The 23,608-nt window shown below is 44.1% G+C and overlaps 1 protein-coding gene across 5 annotated transcripts in view; it reads left to right on the top strand.

Moving 5' to 3' along the window:
- The window catches only part of ANK3 (ankyrin 3), a 557,845-nt gene that overhangs the window by 78,907 nt on the left and 455,330 nt on the right, over positions 1–23,608 (top strand). For all 5 annotated transcript variants that reach the window (XR_010085575.1, XR_010085574.1, XM_063434253.1 and 2 more), the window contains exon 3: positions 5,044–5,085. Coding sequence is in view for 3 of the 5 variants with exons in the window: in XM_063434253.1 (XP_063290323.1) it covers positions 5,044–5,085 (42 nt within the window). In the remaining 2 variants the exon portion in view is untranslated. The remainder of the gene's footprint in view (positions 1–5,043; positions 5,086–23,608) is intronic.

A 23,608-nucleotide genomic window follows, 5' to 3' on the forward strand; every position in this document is an offset into this window, starting at 1 on the left:
CACTCCTACAAAATGGTTACAAATTACAGTGTCAGCACACTTCCTTTCAGTCCCGCCGGAAACCGGAACCTGAAATGTAAGTTTCAGTACCGCGGTGCGCGCTGTGAAGCCGGCCCACGCTTCAAGACAGGTAAGTAAATATGGGATATCGGCGTATAACACGCACCCATCATTTTCCCCCTATTTTCAGGGAGAAAAAGTGCGTGTTATACGCCGATAAATACGGTACTTGCAAAAACATAGCATACAGGAATATAATATCTAATTAGTGGGGTAATAGCTGCTTGATCCAAGGAGACATCTGACTGCTATTCTGGGGTCAAGAAGGAATTTTTTCCTAGTTTGTGGCAAAATTGGAAGTGCTTCAGGCTAGGTTTTTTGCCTTCTTTTGGATCAACAGCAAAAACATATGTGAGGAAGGCTGAACTTGATGGACGCAAGTCTCTTTTCAGCTATGAAACTATGTAACTATGTAAATATGGGGCACCTGGAAAATAAATACTATTAGGACAGAAAAGAGGGGCCGAGGGATTTTGGGCCCACGATAGGGACAACCCCTCTCAAATAGGGACATTTGGGGAGGTATGTGTACACTAATTTAGGATCTTAAATTAAAAATCACTCAACTAATGAATGCAGTGTTTAGTTTTTTTTTCTCTTTTGTTAAATTAGGCTCTGTGTATAAGATTTATTGTTCCCGATCTTTCCTTTCAAGGTTTCTCTCTCTCTTTTTTTTTTTTTTTTAATTGCTGTAATCTTGGCTAAATTACAAACACATCCAATGAATGCACTTTTAGCTTTATTGCCAGAGGAGCATTAGAATGGTAAGAAAGACTTGTATAGAATACTGGCCAAGGCTTAATAATGCTTGGGAAACCATTGAATATGCTGATATAAATGTAGCATGGCTCACGGTTTCACTATTAACTAGCAGTCACATCAGTGTAATTGTACTGTATTTCTAGATCAAATTGATATAGCCATACCTGCAAATTCAAGTAGACGACTGTTTGGAAACCAGAAGTGAGTTGAAGGTTGTCCTTATTTCTGGGGACAGATTTTATGTCCATTGAGAATGCAGAATAAGTGTACCAATAAATGTTATTTTTGTCCTCCCACTTGGTTAGATGTACCCAGACTAGTGTCTACTTCCCTCTGTGATGGATTTCTTTTGAACATTTTCAGTTACCCATAAAACATGGATTGTTTTGAATGGTGTTGAGCAGACTTTATCTAAATTTAATCTTAAATTGTTACGCCAACCCTTTTAAAATATATAAAGAGCATTGCAAACTAGTTGGGCCTGTGACAGCAGTCATGGTTGTCACCCCTGATGGTGGCACTGGGTGCAACTAACCCCTATATGCAAATATCTCTGAATGTGCAAATTATTTTTTTTTCAAGCAAAAAACACTGCATATCAGACTCCTACCACGATGACCACCTAAAATCATAGAAGTGGTCATGGTGGTTGGTGTAAAATTTAATTGTTTGTAATGTTTGGCTCTCAGATATCCTGAAATGTTCTAGATCAGGCATAGGCAACCTTCAACCCTGCAGATGTTTTGGACTACACCTCCCATAATGCTTTGCCAGCATTATGGAGGATGTAGTCCACAACAACTGGAGTGCCGAAGGTTGCCTATGCCTGTACTAGATCAACTAAAAGTGAAATGTTTTCTTCTAGGGTGGTCTTTGTCCCTTTAAGGAGTTGTAGTAGCAAAGTTTAAAGGACCACTATAGTGCCAGGAAAACATACTTGTTTTCCTGGCACTATAGTGCCCTGAGGGTGCCCCCACCCTCAGGGACCCCCTCCCGCCGGGCTGGATGGAGAGGAAGGGGTTAAACTTACCTATTTTTCCAGCGCTGGGCGGGGAGCTCTCCTCCTGCTCTCCTCCTCCCCTCCGCCTCCTTGGCTGAATGCGCATGCGCGGCAGGAGCCGCTCGCGCATTCAGCCGGTCTCATAGGAAAGCATTTACAATGCTTTCCTATGGACGCTTGCGTCTTCACACTGTGATTTTCACAGTGAGAAGCGCGGAAGCCCTCTAGCGGCTGTCAATGAGACAGCCACTAGAGGCTGGCTTAACCCTAATATAAACATAGCAGTTTCTCTGAAACTGCTATGTTTATATAAAAAAGGGTTAAACCTAGCTGGACCAGGCACCCAGACCACTTCATTAAGCTGAAGTGGTCTGGGTGCCTATAGTGGTCCTTTAAAGGGACTCTCCAGGCAGCCGAATTTACTCACCTGGTTCCAGCGCCGGGAGCCTCGTGAAGCCGCGCCCCCTATTTCGTCAAAATGACGAAATAGGCGGGCACGAGCAGGGAGCAATCAGACGCTTCCATTTGGATTCCATTCATGCCGCCCTCTGAAGTCCTGAGTGCACTACCGCGCATGCGCGATGTGTGCGCGGCCGCGAGCTGAGCTAAATGACAGCTCAGCTCGCGGTCTTTGCCCGCCCCCTCCTCTGCTGACAGGCTGGAGAGAGGAGGCGCGCACACAGTGCCTTCTCTCTCCTGCACACGTCAGACATATTTTAATACGTCTGAGTGACGGCCACTGGAGGTATTCCTATCAATCAATGTAAACACTGTATTTTCTCTGAAAATAGTGTTTACATTAGATTGCCTGCAGGGAGCTATAGATCATACCTGAACAACTACATTAAGCTGTAGTTGTTCAGGTGACTATAGTGTCCCTTTAAAGACTGCAATCACTTCATGAAGTGATATAGATGCTGCACCCGTTGCTGCTTTAAAAAGTGCTGTTATGAAAAAAACAGACAGCTGCTAGGGGGTTCTGACACAATTAGATTCAATAATCAATTTATTTAAAGGGTTATCTCAAGCACCATGACCACTTCAGTGATTTGAATTGGTCACGGTGCCTGGAGTCTGTATGTGCAGCATTTCAATATGAAACACTACGCATATGGAATTTAACTTCTTTGCTGCTGGAGGTAAAACTCCACCTCTGGCAGTAATATATAGGGGTATCATTAGTGAGCTGAGAACAAGAGTTCCGAGCTGACTAATGTCAAGTCTGTACACATTTCTATGCACAGAATTGTATTTATTAGCTGGGAGAGGTCAGCTGATAATCTTAGACAATGAATTACTGGCAGGATTGGTATCTAGCTTCTGAAGCTCTGAAGGAGCCAGATGCACGTCACCGACCATAGATAAATCCGTGCCCGGCGGGGACCTAGGTAAAACGATGAAACATTGCAAAACTGTTTTATCTACTCCCGGGAATCTGGGTCAGGATGCTCCTGGCATCATAACCACCCACTACTGCGGGCTATGGTGATTATGGTTCTCAATGCGGCAATTGATGACTTCTCTTGAGGTGAAATTGGGATGATGTGAGGTGTCTGTCCTGGCGTTGGGATAAACATAAAGGTTTACTGTATTTTTAGTCGATGTAAAACAAAATAAGGGGGATGAACAGTATCTAGATAGTTCAAAGAACTAAAAAAAGATGTATACATTTTTAATTATGCAGATGTATTGTTTAATGTACAGGGAGTGCAGAATTATTAGGCAAGTTGTATTTTTGAGGATTAATTTTATTATTGAACAACAACCATGTTCTCAATGAACCCAAAAAACTCATTAATATCAAAGCTGAATATTTTTGGAAGTAGTTTTTAGTTTGTTTTTAGTTTTAGCTATTTTAGGGGGATATCTGTGTGTGCAGGTGACTATTACTGTGCATAATTATTAGGCAACTTGACAAAAAACAAATATATACCCATTTCAATTATTTATTTTTACCAGTGAAACCAATATAACATCTCAACATTCACAAATATACATTTCTGACATTCAAAAACAAAACAAAAACAAATCAGTGACCAATATAGCCACCTTTCTTTGCAAGGACACTCAAAAGCCTGCCATCCATGGATTCTGTCAGTGTTTTGATCTGTTCACCATCAACATTGCGTGCAGAAGCAACCACAGCCTCCCAGACACTGTTCAGAGAGGTGTACTGTTTTCCCTCCTTGTAAATCTCACATTTGATGATGGACCACAGGTTCTCAATGGGGTTCAGATCAGGTGAACAAGGAGGCCATGTCATTAGATTTTCTTCTTTTATACCCTTTCTTGCCAGCCACGCTGTGGAGTACTTGGACGTGTGTGATGGAGCATTGTCCTGCATGAAAATCATGTTTTTCTTGAAGGATGCAGACTTCTTCCTGTACCACTGCTTGAAGAAGGTGTCTTCCAGAAACTGGCAGTAGGACTGGGAGTTGAGCTTGACTCCATCCTCAACCCGAAAAGGCCCCACAAGCTCATCTTTGATGATACCAGCCCAAACCAGTACTCCACCTCCACCTTGCTGGCGTCTGAGTCGGACTGGAGCTCTCTGCCCTTTACCAATCCATCCATCTGGCCCATCAAGACTCACTCTCATTTCATCAGTCCATAAAAACTTAGAAAAATCAGTCTTGAGATATTTCTTGGCCCAGTCTTGAGCACACCTTGTGCTTTTGGGCACTCCAGTGATGTTGCAGCTCTGAAATATGGCCAAACTGGTGGCAAGTGGCATCTTGGCAGCTGCACGCTTGACTTTTCTCAGTTCATGGGCAGTTATTCTGCCCCTTGGTTTTTCCACACGCTTCTTGCGACCCTGTTGACTATTTTGAATGAAACGCTTGATTGTTCGATGATCACGCTTCAGAAGCTTTGCAATTTTAAGAGTGCTGCATCCCTCTGCAAGATATCTCACTATTTTTGACTTTTCTGAGCCTGTCAAGTCCTTCTTTTGACCCATTTTGCCAAAGGAAAGGAAGTTGCCTAATAATTATGCACACCTGATATAGGGTGTTGATGTCATTAGACCACATCCCTTCTCATTACAGAGATGCACATCACCTAATATGCTTAATTGGTAGTAGGCTTTCGAGCCTATACAGCTTGGAGTAAGACAACATGCATAAAGAGGATGATGTGGTCAAAATACTAATTTGCCTAATAATTCTGCACTCCCTGTAAACTCTTATTATATATATATATATATATATTTTTTTTTCTAGATCAGCAGGAGATCCCCTTCTTCACCTAAGAGCTCATCAAAGGTAAGAGAACAAGAAACCTATTTATTGCAGTAGTTATAGTGGTGGTTAATGTGTTGTGTGAGTCGGGTTGAAATGTTTTGCGATTATGGAGATAATTCATGACTCTAATTGCACCGGTGTAGTATGAATTGTCCGATAAATGTGTTTTGAGAATTGTATTATACAAGTGTTGACTTGTTGTTTGTAATTGGTATGATCAGTTAATTAAATTCTCCAGCTCTAAAGAATGAATTTATTATACTGGACCACGTTTGTCCTTCCTTGCACCACTTTTGGTAGGTACTAACTAATCACTGCATACCAGGAACACCTCGCAAGACCGTTTTGGAGATGCTGTGGGCCAGTCGTCTAGACATTGCTATTTGGTGTAAAAGTCACTCAGATCTTTTTGTTTGCCCATTTTTCCTGCTTCCAACACCTAAAATTCAAGAACTGACTGTTCACTTGCTGCCTAATTTATCCTACCACATGACAGTTGCCATTGTAATGATATAATCAGTTATTCACTTCAACTGTCAGTGATTTTAATGTTGTGGCTGATCAGCGTAAATGCTAATATGAATTATTGTTTAGGTTTCTCCTCTTCCACAAATTATGGCAGGAAAGGGTAAAGTTTAGAACAATTCTTTGTCCATTTGAAATGTTGGGAAGTATGCATTTATTAAATGTAGCAGATAAGTAAAAACATTAAAAGAACTGAGAAGTGTCAATTTCTCTTTAAGAAAGCTTCATGTAATTTCCCACGTGTAAATAGAGTTTTAGCCTTCTTGCAGTACTGTCCTCCACATCATGTTATGAAAAATTAAATCGATTATCAAGGGCAAATATATTCCGTCAACACACACACGAGGCAAGAAGTGCACTCTCTTCTATTTATTATAAAGTATAAAAGAGGCACCAGTACAAAAGTATGGTTACAAAAGTATTATTGGTATGTTATTAATGATGTAACTGGATGCCTGGATGTCAGCTGACAAGAATACTCTTTATTTTTGTGCTGATCACTGACCGCCTGGAATGTCCCTTTAAGTACTTCTTTACATGCCTGTATTAACCAAAGTGAAATCAGACACCTATTTAAGGAAGTTGTTCTTTGGAATAACTTCCTGTGCCTGTTTCCTGGCCAAATGTTGCTCTCTGTCTTCATCTGTGCAACATCGGAAGTATATATTTAAACATTGCATATTCAGTTTTGGACTGATGTTCCCTCTGGATGTTTGTCTCTGTAATGTACACATGATTTTATGAAATGTGGCTTTGTGAATCTTAAAGAAACTCTATATACAAATGTATTCCTGACACTTTAGCTCGAATAGTGATATTTAGGCCCTGACAGCAAAGTAAAAGGGGAGTTTACTTACTTTTTTCCCAGCACTGCATGGATCTCTTTGTGGCAGGTCCCGCTCCCCGGCTAAGATCATCAAACGTGATAATCTCAGCCAATCCAATGCTTTCCTACTGGAAACCACTGGGAGGCTATTGGAAATGCATGACAAAATATCGCCCTGGCTAATCAGCATCTCCTCATAGAGATGCATTGAATCAATGCATCTCTATGAGGAACATTCAGCACCTCCATGCAGTGTTAAGCCCCTTAAACAGTGCAGCACTGATCCAGGAAGCACCTCTAGTGACTGTCTGAGTGACTGTCACTAGAGGTGTTACTAGAGGATGCATTGTAAGCACTGCCTTTTCTCAGAAAAGACAGTCTTTACATTAAAACGTCTGAACTATAGTGTCCCTTTAGATAATATAACACAATAATGTACATTAGAGAAGTTCATACAGAAGTAAAGTGCCTCTATTTCAACTTGTTTTTACTTTCTTTAAAAGTGATACTATATTTTGAAGAAAAACCCCAATGGACTCTTGTTGGAGACTCTGTGACAGGGATTGTAGGTCCACATATAGACCTGACTACAAACAACCTCCATTTGGAGGGTGTGGGAGGCTTTCTGGTGGCTGGTTTTCAAAAGCCATTTGGGTTTGACCCATAACCCTTTCTACTCTCCCAATTCACACCGAAAAATTAATCAATAAAATAATGTTAGTAGCTTGCAGGACCTCGGCTGCAGTTTGGCTCAGGGATAAAACCTTCCTATACAGGAGGTAGTGGCCAAGTCAGAAGACAACTATCTAACGTATAAATTGACTGCAACTGTCTGTGTTATCTTACCCTCATTCCATAAGTTTTTAAACAAGTGCATAGACTACACCTCTAACTAATCGATTGCTTTATATGGATTACACCTGATTTGATGCAGTAGGCTTCCCCCTAATTTTTACTCTCCCGTCCCCCCTTCCCTTTATTTATTGTTTTGGGTTTTTTTTATGTTGGATTCTGCTTCACAATTGCAAAAATGGAAAACTGGAACATGTCCTGATTTTAATAAAAGATTATAAGAAAACCTGCTGACAAAGAAGGTACCATTGTGATATAAAATACAGAGGATTATTTGAAAGAATGCAATTGACAGTTAAATGATGAGGTGGTCTACAAAAAGCTACATAAAGATCCAACAATGGAAATATAACAATCCCTGGTGGAAATTTTAGATAAAGGGAAACGACTAGGCATCTTGAATGACAGAGAATATGAATTTCTAAAGAATGAGTATCCTAGAGTTCTGACATTTCATAAGAAATATTGAATAGAACAGATTTCCTTATGGATGGAGTCTTTTGGATTTTAACAAATAATTATTTTATTTTGAATTCCCAATTTTATTTGCAAGAACAAGGTACGGCTGTGGGGGCCAGGTTTTCCCCCAGCTATGCGAATTTATTTATGTCCTGGAGGGAGAAAGTGTACATATAAGATAGCCCTGAATGGGGAGCAAACCTGGTCTCCTACCGTAACTATATAGACAACCTTATTTTTATTTGGGATGGGTCTGTAGAATAATTAGAATCCTTTTTAAATAAGCTGAGTGATAATGATTGGAGTATTACCCTCACTAGCCAATACCGCAAAACCAATGCGATCTATCTAGATTTATATTTATATATATATATATATATATATATATATATATATATATATATATATATATATATAAATAAACATATTTGGCCGCTGCACTCCAACCTTAAATCAATAAGTACCCGGTGCTCTGGGGGCTAGGTAGTATATAGCGAAAAAATACCGGCACTCCTGGGCTTTTCAAAGTACTTTCTTCTTTATTCAGAGAAACCTCATCAATGTTTCAGCTCCACTTAGGAGCTTTCATCAGGACACTCATTTCACTTAAAATGAAGAAGCTTATATAGGACAAACAGTTAAAAGTAATTACTATTATATAACACATAATTGTTGGCATCCACCTTTATAAAAAAAAAAAAAAGATTGGTTTTAATTTCATTGAGATATATATATATATATATATATATATATATATATCTCAATGAAATTAAAACCAATCTTTTTTTTTTTTTATAAAGGTGGATGCCAACAATTATCTGTTATATAATAGTGGGCATTATACACCATGGCTTAGCAGTATACCTAAAGTAGACATGTGCAATTCGTTTCGGTCCGAATATGAATTCGGACATTCGGGTACTTCCGAATGTCCAAAGTGCCGAAGTTCCGAAGCACAGTATTGCCTAAGTACTAATATACTTACCCAGTGAAAGAAGAAGAATGTTACATTGTAAACAATTTTAAATAAAAAGTATACAAACATAGCCAGGGTTCAGCTGTAAGCATTTGCAACACTTACAACAATCAAGTAACATACATTCATATAAAATGTAAGTTACTTGGCCAGTCAATGTAATGACAGGAATGAATAAGTAGATAACTCCCTAATTCCCACGGTCTTTCAGCCAAATTTACTAATACTAAGTAAAGATTACTTCGTATTAGTAAATTATGCCCCTACTCGCTATACCGCGAGTAGGGGCATGTCTATTAAACAGTGAGCAGCCTGTGGCTGCTCACTGTAAAAAAAAAAAAACTAAAAAAAAAATTACTTGGTTACTTAATCCACCAATCAGAGAGTTATGAGTCAAATTACACCGCGTGGGAAATTCCAAAGAACTTTCCCATGCTGTGTAAAATGACACAGAGCACTCTGATTGGTGGATTTCAAACCAACCAATCAGAGTGCTGTGACAGGTAAATGTAGAGATTTACCTGTCAGTCTCTAAATTTACCTGTCAGAGCACTCTGATTGGATGGCTTAAACCCACCAATCAGAGTGCTCTGAGCCTAATTGCAGGGCGGGGCAAGGCTTTATAAGCCTTCCCCCGCCCTGCAGAGCTCAGTCTGCGCGGAGCCCTCGCCGGGTGAAGAAGGATTATTATTTTTTGCGCTCGTTTTTTTTTTTTTTTATAATTGCGTTGGTTATTATGGTTTTTTTATTTGGCCTTTTTTGGGGCTGAAAAAATAAGAATTTAGAAGAAAGAAAACATCGAATGGTAAGTTTTTTTTTATTATTTTTTTTTTTTACAGGTACTTAGTTAAAGGCCCCCCCCCTCGTTAGTTTTTAGGGTGAGGGGGGTAGGTAGGGGGATAATTTTTATTGGGGGGAGGGGATGACTAGGGGTTTGGGGACCCCAAGTCACCTGGGGGGACATTTTTTTAGGGCCCCCACCCGCCACTCAGGGGTGGGGGCCAGGGCGGAGGACACTAGGTCCCCCCCCTTATTACAGTTTAGGGCCCCCACCCGCCGCTCAGGGGTGGGGGCCAGGGGGAGGACCTTAGGTCCCCCCCTTATTAGTGTTTAGGGCCTCCACCCACCACTGAGGGGTGGGGGCCAGGGGGGAGGACATAAGGTCCCCCCCTTATTCTTGTTTAGGGCCCCCACCCACCGCTGAGGGGTGGGGGCCAGGGGGGAGGACACTAGGTCCCCCCTTATTACAGTTTAGGGCCCCCACCCGCCGCTCAGGGATGGGGGCCAGGGGGAGGACTTTAGGTCCCCCCCCTTATTAGTATTTAGGGCCCCCACCCGCTGCTGAGGGGTGGGGGCCAGGGGGGAGGACACTAGGTCCCCCCCCTTATTCTAGTTTAGGGCCCCCACCCACTGCTCAGGGGGGAGGACACTAGGCCCGCCCCCTTATTCTAGTTTAGGGCCCCCACCCACCGCTCAGGGGTGGGGGCCAGGGAGAGGACATTAGGTCCCCCCTTATTAGTATTTAGGGCCCCCACCCGCCGCTCAGGGGTGGGGGCGGGGGGGCACAATTTTATTTTATTTTTTTTAAATGTGAGCAGTCACAGGCTGCTCACTGTTTACTAGACATGCCCCTACTCGCGGTATAGCGAGTAGGGGCAAAATTTACTAATACGAAGTAATTTTTTCTTAGTATTAGTAAATTTGGCTGAAAGACCAATTTAGGTCTTTCAGCCTTTTGGTAGATAACTCCCTAATACCGTGGGAATTAGGGGAGTTATCTACCAAGCGGCTGCAAGAGAAGTCCCATGGTGCCGAAGTGTCGAAGTTGCCGAATTTGCGGAAGATCCGAAGTCTTGAAGTGCCGAATTGCCAAAGTCCCGAATTGCGATAATCCTGAAACGAAACAACATTTTTTCCCATGCACATGCCTAACCTAAAGGTCAGTTTCAGAAGATCTGGAGAAATTGCACTAATATAAATATTTATGAAGAGTAATCAGAATTAGTCGCAGAAAGATTCATACAAAAGAATTACCCAGTAGACCTTATCGCTAAAGCTAGGGAAGAATGTAAAATTATAGTCAAGATAATATAATAAACAGGACAAAAATAACTGGAAGTAATAGTGAAGTGACAACGTTAGTATTTGATTTGAATGAAAATGTTAGGGAAATGAAATTTATCGTTAATAAGCCTTGGCACCTCCTAAAGTAAGATAGGGAATTACAGGCACAGTTACCAGATAAACCCTTTATAACTTTTAGGGGGGCTCCAAATTTTTAAAGTATATTAACTCATGTCTAACCTTCAGACAAACCCACAAGTAATAATAATAATAATTTCCTAACAGAAAGAAAAGTTTTTTTTACTCCTGTAATCAATGTACAGGCTGCATATGCAGTAAAACAAAACCTTAAGGAGTATAAATAAATTTAAAACCAAATATGATAATCATTATTTTTTTTTATAAATATATAGATATTATCACGTTTTACCAGGAATGTAATTTATTTATTAATATGCCCATGTGGGTTACAGTATATCGGACGCACTATAAGACCATTGCATAAAAGGATAGCCGAACACGTTTACAACATTAAGAAAGGCTATGAACAGCATAGTGTTTTGGCACATTAAAAAAAAATAAAAAAATCTCATAATATGGACCCTAGTGGTTTAACATCTTTTTTTTTTTTTTTTAAATATCTTCTCTTAAGGTGTCATTCTTGCTTAACCACTTTTTTTTAAGGTATTTTATTATGAATTATTTTTCCCTTTTTTAATCTTATCTATAGGTATTTGAAATATGTAATTTTATTTAGATATGTTGTATCTTTTGTTTCATGTGTGGTTCCTTTAATTATATTGTTTGTTCCATGAAAGAAACCTATTTGAAGCAGAGAACTGATATATGCACAATGTGTTTTTTTTTTTTTTTTTTTTATTCTTTATTTGTAGAGTTTTGGTATTCAAGGGTAGGAGTACAGAATGAAAAAAAGGGGGGGGGGGAGGTTAGAGGGTCCATGTATTGTAACAGCAAGTATCGGATCAGCATACATAAATTACAGTTTTAGTTTCGTTGTTGGTTCAGCTTCTTTCCGAGTTGTTTTGGCCGTGTAGGGTCCTTCCGTCGTCATGTCAGGATGGTCCTCGGGGTAGGTAGTAGTAGTCTCGTGGGGGGTACCACGTCAGTGTAGGTGTGATGAGTTGCGTCGTGAGTGCTCCTGCGATTACAGGAGGGGTGTGACTGGTGGGTACGTCTGACAGGGGTGGGTGGGTGGGGTGTCCTCGTCTGGACTGTGGAGGGAGGGTCGTCGGTCAGGTGGGGTCAGGTTGTCGGTGGTGAGTGAGTGTTCTTTTGCAGGGTCCCACGCCCCCCCCGGGGAGGGGGTGGGGAGGGTAGGTGGGGGGTGGGTGTACTTTGATGTGTGTCTCAGGTAGTGCTGGTGGGCTTGAGCTCAGATTAGGTGAGAATCGTGGTTCATGTTCTGCTGGTAGTGATTTGTGGTTTGTGTTGTCTTACCAGGGTAATGATGTGTCGGCCATGAGCCAAGGGTCCCATGTTTTGTGGAACTGTTTGGTGTTTTCGTGGATTTGGGCAGTGAGCCTGTCCATGTCAATGTGATCTTGGATTTTCCGAAGTATTGTTTGTTGGTTGGGCGTTGTGGTAGTGGACCACACTTCGCCAATTGCTCTACGTGTGGCTAGGGCCACTCTCGCTATCAATTTGTTTTCGGCTCTCGTGAATGTGTCCATTGGTTTGGATAGGAGCATGGTCCATGGGTCTAGGGGGCATGGGTTATTCAGGACTCTGGTGAGGATTGCTCCTACGGAGTGCCAGAGGGGTTGGAGTTTTGGGCACGTCCACCAACAATGGAGGAAAGTGCCTGTTTCTCCACATTGCTTCCAACATTGGTTTGTGGGTAGTCTGTGCATGCAGGCTAGCCTCTGGGGGGTGAGGTACCAGCGGAACAGCATTTTATAGGCCTGTTCTTTGAATGTTACACATATCGTTAGTGATGCTGTGGCTTCCCATATTTCGGCCCAATCTCCTGTGTCTGCTGGTGCGCCTAGGTCTGTCTCCCAGGCCCTGATGTATGGGAGGGTGATGTGGGTTGTGTGGGTTGCTATTGAGAGGAATATGTCAGAAATTTGTCCCTTTCTGGTCGGGGCTGTGGTGCAGTCTTGTTCGAACTTGGTGGGCTGGGATTTGCCTGCTTGTTGGATGCAGGGTGTTGCTGCCAGGCTGCGGAGTTGAATGAAGCGAAAGTAGTCGAACGTTGTGAGTGTGGTGGCTTCGGGTATGTTCTCGTAGGTAATGGGCTGGTTGTTCGTGTATAGGTGGCTTAGTCTGGCAATTCCTCTCCTCTCGAATTGGGCGAAATGTTGGGCTGTGATTCCCGGGGGGAAGAGTTTGTTCCGGAGAATCGGTGTCATTGGGGAGAGTTCCGAGGAGAGATCATATTTCAGGTGTATTTTGTCCCAGAGGTGAGTGTGTTATGGTGGGTGCGGTTGGGGGGGGCAGTGGTCGGTGTTGTCTGGGGGTCCACATGTATTGGGAGGGGTGGTCATGTCCAAAGATCGAGTGTTCGATGTCCACCCATCTTTTTTCCATGGGCGGGAGATGCCACATTTGGATTTGGGATAAGTGGGCAGCGTATAGGTAGTGCATGAAGTTGGGTAATCCAAGGCCGCCTGATCGCTTAGGGACATATAGTGTTTCACGCCGTACTCTGGGCCTGCGGTGGTTCCATATGAAGTTGTTGACCGCTTTCTGTAAGGATTTTATGTCTGCTGTTCGGACTGCTATGGGTAGTGTCTGGAAGATATATAGTAATCGTGGTAGGAGGTTCATTTTGATTGAGGCTACTCGGCCTAGCCACGAGATCCCTAGTGGGGCCCATGTCTGCAGGTCTGCGTGTGCCCGTTCAAGTATGGGTGTGTAGTTTGTTTGATATATGGTGGAGATGTCGGCGGTGAGCTTTATGCCTAAGTAGTCGATGGCCGTTGGGCGAATGCATAATGGGAATTGGTCTTTGAGGTTGGCTAGTTCGTGTGGGGATATGTGTATCGGCATTAGATCGGATTTTGTGATGTTCAATTTGTAGCCGGATATGTGGGAGTAGGAGTGGATCAGTGTCATTAGGTGGCAGATGGAGGTGATTGGGTTTGTGAGGGTAAGGAGGATATCGTCCGCATAGGCGGATGCTTTGTAGGTCTGGTCTCTGATGGTGATTCCTTTTATGTCTGGGTCAGATCGTATTGCTTCAAGTAAGGGTTCTAGTGATAGGGCAAATAGTATAGGTGATAGTGGGCATCCCTGTCTCGTCCCGTTGGAGATGGTGAATGTGGGGGGGGCAATGCTAGGGAGGAGGAGGGAGCCCTGTGAGTATGCGTAGGCTGCTTCTAGGAATGAGATGAATTGTGTGGGGAATCCAAAGTGGGTTAGGGTCTGGTAGAGGAAGGGCCAGAGGAGGCGGTCGAATGCCTTCTCGGCGTCTAGGGAAATTATTGCCGTGGGGGTGTGTTTGTGAGTGGTGTACCATATGAGGTCTATGGCCCTTCTGGTGTTGTCTGCCGCTTGTCTGTGGGGGATGAAGCCCACTTGGTCGGGGTGGATTAGGGCTTGTAGTAGGGGGTTTATGCGGTTGGTCATGACTTTTGTAAGGATTTTAAGGTCTACGTTTAGGAGGGATATAGGTCGGTAATGTCCTGGTTCGTCTAGTGTCTTGCCTGGTTTTGGGAGGAGGCAAATGTTTGCTGCTACCATGTCTGTCGGCAGCTTCTCGCCGCGTAGCATGGCATTGAATACCGGGCAAAGGTGTTTGAATAGGAGGTGGCTAAAGGTTTTGTAGTATATTGCCCCGAATCCGTCAGGGCCTGGGCTTTTATTGGGCTGAAATGCGCGGAGGGCCAAAGTCATCTCTTCCTCTGTTACGTCGTCTGTTAGTGTCTGGCTAATCTCTGGGGTTAGTTTTGGGAGCTTAAGTGCGTTCAGGAATGTCTGTGTGAGAGTTGAGACGTCCTGCGTGGAGTCTCCTTGTGGTGCCGTGTGGTTGTAGAGTTGTTGGCAGTAAGTTTGGAATATGGAGCCTATCTGGTCAGGTTGGGTGCACATGTTTCGGTCTGGGTCGCGTATGCTTGTGATTTTGTTAGCCTCTATGCGGCGTTTTAGGCGCCTTGCCAGCATGGTGTCGGCTTTATTGCTTTTTCGTAGTATTTTTGTTTGAGCCATTGGAGGGCTTTTGCGGTGTCCTCCATGGTGAGGCGTTTTAGTAGGGTTCGGGCTTCGGTCAATTGATCTAGGGTGTTGCGGTCTCTGGTCCCTTTGTGTATGGCTTCGAGGCGGTGTATCTCCGCTATTGCGTCTGTGATCTGTTGTGTTCTACGTTTTTTCCGGGCCGAGGCTAGGCTTATGAGTCTGCCCCTGATGACCGCTTTGTGTGCCGTCCATAGGGTTGTGGGGGATGTTTCTACTGGGTTTGAGTTTAGTTCAAAGTAGTCTGATAGGTCTTTGGAGATGGTGTCCGTGATGGGGAGGTCATGTAATAGTATGGGATTTAGTTTCCACGTCCATGGGCGTGTGATGTCTGCGATACATAGTGTTAGGTTGATGTCGGCGTGGTCTGACCATGAAATCGTACCTATGCTCGTGGATTTTGTCTGGGATAGGACATTGGGGGTGATCAGAAAATGGTCGATCCGCGAGTATGAGTTGTGGGGGTTAGAATAGAAGGTGAAGTCTTTGGTGGAGGGGTGTTTGGCTGCGCCAGATGTCTATGAGGTTTCGAGAGGAGAGGAACTGCTGGAACAGTGTGTCATTTCTGGCAGGTCGGTGTGGAGGTTGTGTGTCCTGTCCAGGTGTGGGGAGTGTACTGCGTTGCAGTCCCCGCCTATGATGAGGCGGGTGTTGGATAGTGTGGCTATGTGTGCGGAGAATTTATTCCAGAAGTCCGGGTCTGGTTGGGTAGGCGCGTATACGGAGCAAAAGGAGTAATGGTTGGTGCCTATTCTCCCTGTGATTGTGATGAATTGGCCTGAGGGGTCAGGGTTTGCGGTTATGTCTGTCAGGGGGCATGTGCCTCTTAAAATAATGGCTACCCCTTTGGTTTTTGGCGTTGGAGAGTTGGCTAGGAAGCTAGTCTTGTATGTCCGGTTCGTGAGGGGGAAGTGTTTGTGTGTGGTGAAATGGGTCTCCTGGACTAGGAGAATGTCTGCTTGTTGTCTCTGGGCCCATCTTAGTAGTGCGTGTCGTTTTTTGGGTGAGTTGAGGCCCTTTGCGTTGATGGAAGTGCATTTGAGGTGGGTTGGCATGTTGCGTGGCTGTCTGTGCGAGGTGTCCCTTTGGGGGTGGGTGATTGGGTTGGTGTTGAAGTGGGGTAGGGGGGTTTTGGGGGTTTCGGAGGGGTGTGGGGCCCTGCAACCCGGACCAGCCGGGTTCGTGTGTGTGTGTGTGTGTGTAGCTGCTGGACTTACAGTTTAGGCCAGTAGGCGGTGGGGAGTGTCGTCCAACGTTCCGTAGTAGGTACAGTCGGGTTATTCTCGGTGGTGGTGTGGTGGAGTTAGTAGGTGTGTCGTCCACAGTGGAGGTCTCCGTGGGGCCTCTCTGGGCACCCCTGCCTGTCTGATCTGTCGTTTGTCCATCTGGGTTTTTCCCCTCCTCCCCCTTTGTGGGAACAAAACATTTCAAACGTTAAAGGTGGCATACATGGATTGGTAGGTTAAAACATATTGTAAACTGGAGCATATACATGAGCATAATAAGAAAAGAACATATTAAGATTTTATGCAATAAGTTTGACAATTCCATACATTCCCCGCTCTCCCTCCCGCCGCCCGACCGGCTCCCTCAGCAAGGTTCCCTTGTGTTGTCGTTGTTGTCGTCTACTAAGGTGTCGGTGCTATGGGCCCTTGGGGTGGGCGTCCTGTCCGTGGTTCTCGGGCTGTCAGTAGGGGGTGTTAGATTCTTAGAGTCTGCCTCAGGTCCCCCTATCTCGTCTGTTAGGTTCGGTCTCTCGTGAGAGGGTCTGCGGATTGCTGATTGGTGGTGATGTGGGCCTATGGGGGTATCTAATAGGGGGAATGAAGAGCTGGTATTTGTGCTTGGGGGGTCCTTGGGTCGTGGCATTTGTGGCGTCCCTAGGGTCGGGGTGGGTTGTTCCCTGTCTCTGCGTCCTTGTCATGGGGGCATTTCTGGTTTGGGAGGGCCCTTCCTGGGTTTGGGGCCTCCCCAGTGGTGAATGTGAGGCTGTGGCTTCGGTCTATGTCTGTCCAATGTGTTATCCCCCTTTTCCCTTTTCCCTTTTTCTCCCTCCCGTACGTAGATATGAGCATTTTCATGAGTGTTGGGTGGGCTAATTAAGGCAATGTCCCGGTTTTGTGGAGCTGGTGGAAAAAGTTCGTGGGCCTTGGTGGATGTGCGGCATCCGGGTTTAGATCTCCTGTCCGCTGTGGCGTGGCAGCTGGTGGTTTAGTTGCTGGTGGTCATGTCGGTGGTTAGTGTCCCATAGATGGTTTTCTGTGAGGAGGGATGTAGGTAGGGGGTGTTGGGAGTAAGTCCTCATGTGCCGGCGATGAGTTAGTCGCCAGTGTATTTTATGTTAGTCTGATTGTTCAGCTCATGTCCATGTCTTCGGGGTCTTTGTTCGGGGTGATGCGTTGTCTTGCCGCTTTGGGGTTAGCAAGTGGAGCTTGTTTAGGAGTGTGAGGGGTAATTGCAAATGGGGTAGTTCCTGGTTGGTCGGTTAGGCGGCCGGGTGGGAGGCAGGTGACGGAGCCCGGGATTAATGCTGGGGCTGTTCTCTTCTGGAGGGTCTGCGATCCCTCTGTTGGGATTGCCAGTTTCTTCTTGCAGTGGTTTGTTGTTCTCTTTGTTCTCGTTGTCTGTCTGGGTCCGGTTCTAAGCGAGGTAGGCCTAGTTGGGCCGCAAAGTCTTCGGCGTCCGCTGCGTCATGGAGAGTGTAGGTCCTGTCTCCTTTGCGGACCATTAGTTTAAAGGGGTGCCCCCATGCATACCTGATGTTGTGTCTCGTTAGAGCTTGAGTCAGGGGTCTGAGGGCCTTCCTTTTGAGTAGCATGCTAGGGGCCAGGTCTTGGAATAATTGTACCTGGTGGCCGTCTACGTGGACGGGGGAGTCCCGTGCGGCCCTCATCAGTGCCTCTTTCACGTGGAAATAATGGAGGCGGACAATGACATCTCTAGGCTGTGTGTTCGATGGAGGCTGGGCTCTGAGAGCGCCCTGTCGATGATGAGTTCAGCTGGGGGGGCCTCGGGGAGCATTCCGCTGAATGTTTCTCTGAGGGTGGTGTTTAGGGTGTCAGGGGCGATGGATTCAGGGAGCCCCCTGATCCTGACGTTATTTCTGCGCGACCTATTGTTTAGGTCCTCTTGCGCGCTCTCGAGAGCTTGTACCTGTGCTTGGAGGTCTTGTATAGCTGTGTCATGTCTGCTGGTCGTCGTGGAGATGTCCTCCATTTTGTCTTCAACTGCTAGAGTGCGCCTGGTTAGGTCTTCCAGGACTTCTCTAATGGGAGCCATGTGTCTGGCTAATTCTGCAGCCATGTTGGATTTAATGTCCCTCAAGAGTCCCTTCAGGTCCCCTTTGGTGATTGGGGTGAGGTCTTCAGTACCTTTGTCCACCTCGCTTGTCTCGGACTCAGAGTCAGTTTCCCGCCGTTCCTCTGCGCTTGTGCAGCCTTTGTCAGCGCGGTTTCGGAATATCGGCGCTACCATCGGGTCGGTTCTCGTTTTTCTTCCCATCCTGGGGTTGGAGTGTGCTTTGGGGGAGTAGGGGGGTAAGTCTCGGTTGTTTTCGGGCGGTGGTGCGTGCTAAAATTAGCTAAATTAGGGCCCTGTGATACGGAGCTCTTTCAGTGTGCGGCCATCCGTACCGGAAGTCAGGCGCCGCCCCCCGCACAATGTGGTTTTAAACAACATAACCAATTAAATGCTCTGTATATTGGACTTATGAATTGAGGACTTTTAGCAAGTATATCTGCGGAGTATAAGGGTGAGGCGGTGTATCTTGAGACAAGTGTTATTGATTTTAAAAATTAAAGTTTGTTCGCATTGGAGTTTGGTTGTCCATCGTTTTCTTGCATACAAGGCTGGGAGCGCATATAGCCTGAGCAGTATTTTACCTGCTCCATGTGTGTAAGTGCTATGTACATATCTGGTTCTCTATATGTATTTGGTGTTTAAACAATATTACACTAAATGTTTTTTATGTTTTCTCTTTCATGTTGAATTCTGCATATTGCAAGTATAATATTTTAATATTTTCACAGTGTGTTGGCACAATAAGCACTTTATTTCACAGTAACACAATAAGCACTTTACTTGGCTGTTTGCACATACATGTGATAAGTTATAGCACTGTAAACTAAAGCACTTTTTAAAATAAAATATTGGCACAGGATTTAAGCACTTTTTTTCTGCAGATTTTTGGTGATATGAATTGCATGATACTTTATGGTTCGGTTTTAAAACAACAGTGCACTTTATTTCTTGGTTTGATATGGGAACAGTATGACAGTCAACTCCTGATTTACACTGCTCATTATTGAAACAGACTTGGCATATATTAAGCTACGTATTTTCTCTTTTTATTTATTTAGTTTCTTCTGTCTTATAACCTCAGGTGCATTCTTAATACATAAACTGCTATAATTAAAATTTGCAGCAGAATCACCTTGTTGTATATTCAAACATCACACCAGCATTACTGTCTTTAAAAAAAAAAAGTATAATATTCAACATACAAGATAAAAAAAAGATAGGTGTCACACAATCCATAACCACTCAACACAAGAGTGTTTTAATATTGTAATGTTATGATGGGTCATGAGGTTAAGTTATTAGCTGGATAATATATATTGAATCCACAGCATATATTGTTTAAATCGTAATTTAACCACTTGATTGCTAATACCGTAACCGTATCAGTGCTGTCACAATATCAAGAGTTTCATTTGACCCTGCTTCTAAAAGCTTTTTTAAGCTTCTGTAATCACAAGGTGTAGCATAAAGGCCATTGAATTGGGTAACCCAACTCCCTGGTGCCAAATATTTATAAACTTGTTCATACTCCTCAGACGAATTTGAATCTAAAACTGATCACCAAAGTAGCGTGTTTATCCTTGTTTATTGCTTGGGACCGGCGCCAAGAGAAGCAGACTGGCATCAAAGCCATAGACAAAAACTCTTTGCTATAGTACGGTCTACACCTAATTGAGGGAATTTGCCTCATTTGTGCATTGGGAATAGACGGTACTTCAGTGGAGCCTTTTGGCTGTTTGATGGTTTGTCTAAATAGAATTCTAAAGTATCTAGTCTGGCTTATTTTTGTAGTCATGACCTTAACCCTATGGTTTTCAGAAGCAAAAAGTGTAAACGCACAATTTGTATTATGATGTATGCTTGTTTTTTATATTGAATATATTTTTTTATCAGTATTGGTCAATGTAAACATTGTAATGACTCAATAATCAGTAGGTTACAATGTGTTTGTATATGTGTGTATATATGTATATGTTTTTGATTAGGCAAACACATAAGAGGTGCTCTACAACAATTGTTCCTGAGTATAGCCTGGGGACAAACTTGCTCAAGTTGGTCGATAAGTGACATGAATTAGGTGGGTATACTAGCAATGAGCAACATAGAATTGTGTTTTTACCTTTTTCCCCATTAGAATGCCCATCTGTGTGTCGTTCTAGTCTGGTTTGAATTTGTTTGGTTACTGTGTTTAATGTGCTTATTAATAATTATAATTGTTGAGTCACTTAAAGCACAGTGATAAGGGTATTTGCGAGAATGTAAATTAAATTAATTGACTACCTTTGAGGTAATCAATTTAATTTACATTTTCGCGAATAACATTTTCTGTGAAAATTGTCCGAATTTACTATGAAGAAAAAATATGATCAAAATAAGGACTGAATTTTGCTGTCACTTTGCAAAACACTTTGATTAATATCCCCCATTATTTGAACACCTGAAATGACTAAATGTATATGGGGTTAATATCTGTTGCTCGAGTGTGTCCTAGAGTTAGATTAAAGGGTTAATCCAACCATTTGTACTAGAAACACTGACATACAGAGATATTGTTAATTGTGTGCTGGGGCTAGTTGCAGCCCTCTGTTCCGTGCTGCCTAATGCCAATTATGTGAATAAAAAAGTTTGTTGTTTGCATGCACTGCATGCTGCTGACAAACTTGAAAACCTTCCCCTTGCAGGCAGAGTGCCTGTAAAGGAAATATCGCTCTCCCCACCATTCCAATGTGTGCTCCTTCCTCAGTAGCAGGCATTTAAAAAAAACTCCCACCCTCCTCTTCCCTACTCTCTCCCACCTCCCGCCAGTTCCACACATGCACTCCAAGCCTGAGATGCGGTCCAGTCGCAGGCTTGCCTGTGATTGGATTGCACGAAGCACCTATGACATTGGAGGGGGCGTGGAAGTTTAGCGCCAAGAGCTTTGCCCAGCGAAGGATTCACGGTGAGTAAATACGTTTGGTGGGTGGGGGCCATAAACAAGAATAAGGGGTGGGGACCTAATGTCCTCCCCCCCGGCCCCCACCCCTCAGTGGCGGGTGGGGGCCCTAAATACTAATAAGGGGGGGGACCTAATGTCCTCCCCCCTGGCCCCCACCCCTGAGCAGCGGGTGAGGGCCCTAAATTGTAATAAGGGGGGGACCTAGTGTCTTCCCCCTTGGCCCCCACCCCTCTTCGGCGGGTGGGGGCCCTAAATACTAATGGGGGGGGACCTAATGTCCTCCCCCCTGGCCCCCACCCCTGAGCGGCGGGTGGGGCCCCTAAATTGTAATAAGGGGGGGTCCCCAAACCCCTAGTCACCCCCTCCCCCCCAATAAAAATCATCCCCCTACCTACCCCCTCACCCTAAAAACTAATGAGGGGGGGACCTTTAACTTAGTACCTGTAAAAAAAAAAAATTGCCATTTGATGTTTTCTTTCTTCTAAAATCTTCTTTTTTCAGCCCCAAAAAAGGGCAAATAAAAAACCATAATAACCGACCCCCTTATTCCAATTTAGGGCCCCCACTCTCCGCTCAGGGGTGGGGGCCAGGGGGGAGGACATTAGGTCCCCCCTTATTAGTATTTAAGGCCCCCACCCACCGCTCAGGGGTGGGGGCCAAGGGGGAGGACATTAGGTCCCCCACCCCCATTATTTTACATTAGGGCCCCCACCCGCCTCTCAGGCGGGGGGGGGCCTTTTTTTTTTTTTTTTTTTACAGTGAGCAGCCAAAGGAGTATATTAGTACTTAGGCAATACTGTGCTTCGGAACTTCGGAAATTCGGTAATTTCGGAACTTCGGGACCTCGGCAATTCGGCTGTTCGGCAATTCGGACATTCGGAAGTACCCGAAGGTCCGAATTGTCCGAAATTCTTCCGAATTCATATTCGGACCGAAACGAATTGCACATGTCTACCCCCAGCCAATGTCTGTGTCTTTTTTACCCCTTCCCTGGCCCCTGTCTGTCTTGTTTGCTCTTTCCACAGCCCCTTTTTGTACCCCACCCCCCACCCCCAGCCCCTATGTGTGTTTTTCTCTCTGTGTCTCTTTCTACCATTCTCAGCCCCTCTCCAGCAAGAGGAGAGTGCAGGAGGGGAGATCCTGCTGATCCTGCCAGTCAGTAGGATCTTGCACCCCCAGTTCCTGTGCTGCCTTATGGTAGCACCGGCCCTGTTTAGATGATATGTTCAGCCAAAGAATGCTGGATACAAAACTTTAACTTAAAACAGCAAAATGCAGAGTGAAGGTCCAGGTTTAAAATATGGTTTCACAGAGAACCAAGTGCAGTGAGTGCCCCTATAAGAATAGGAAAGCCAAACAAGGATAGCAAAGTGCATTACCCAGGGTCAGAAATGCAAAACAACAAGGGCAGAAAAAGTGAGACAGAACCATGAGACTACAGAACAGGTACATGCATATAGGCTAATGAGGACCACAAAAAAGGCCCAAAACTGTGACGAATTTGGTTGATGTATTTTTGGCATTCAGTTCCGCTGTGCCAAGCTGATGAACAAAATGTGCACACAGGGTTCAGCATGTAGCAGGCAGCATCTGAGAGTGCGTCTGATGCAACAGGGGGGCCTGACAATTGTTACCAGCCGTTTCTTACCTGTATTCTTACTGTTCATATGTATCACATAGGAGTTCACCTCTTATTGTTTCCTTGTGGACTGACAAACTGACAGGTGGATTTGTTTGTACGAAAACAAAGCACCCTGCTTTAAAAGATAAAGAATAACCTAATACCATATGAAAAAAAAGTCTTTTAAGACACTTGTAGAAAGAAATTAATTTACAGACAAAACCCCTCAATTAGCCAATTGCTAAAAACAACTATGGCAAGGGACTGAGGGAAGCAATTTTGTAGAGAGACAATAAATTTCCAAGATCGGCTTTTACTTGGACTGGTGTTGGGTGACTGGCTGCCAGCTGAGTCAGTGGATTGTACAGTAAAGCAATGAGCTGTTCTCTATTGACTTGGAGTATGTACAGGAAGGTGGGTGCTTTAAACAAGTAATCTGGCCAGCCATCCTTATTCCTTATAATATCTAACTATCTGAATGCCAGAGAGATGGGTACATTTGGCACCCAAATTGCTACTTTGTTTAACCTGTGATTTTTACCAGGAATGTAAATATGTAAATGAGATGTAGATATATATATATATAGCCATTGAGGCTTAGACCAGCATAGATTGGAGTGTGTATCAACAGCATGTCCCGTGGCCATGTTTCTCTCTTACGTAAAAAGTTACTCGTTTTTTTTTTTTTTTTACATCAATGGATCAACATTTTCCTTGGATTAGTGTTTGAGTTTATAATATTTAATAGTTGATCTGGGGTCCAACCATCTGGGGTTTTGCTTGCTATCC

The sequence above is a fragment of the Pelobates fuscus genome, chromosome 10 (assembly GCF_036172605.1).
Source record: "Pelobates fuscus isolate aPelFus1 chromosome 10, aPelFus1.pri, whole genome shotgun sequence".
In the NCBI taxonomy this organism is placed as follows: Eukaryota; Metazoa; Chordata; class Amphibia; order Anura; family Pelobatidae; genus Pelobates; species Pelobates fuscus.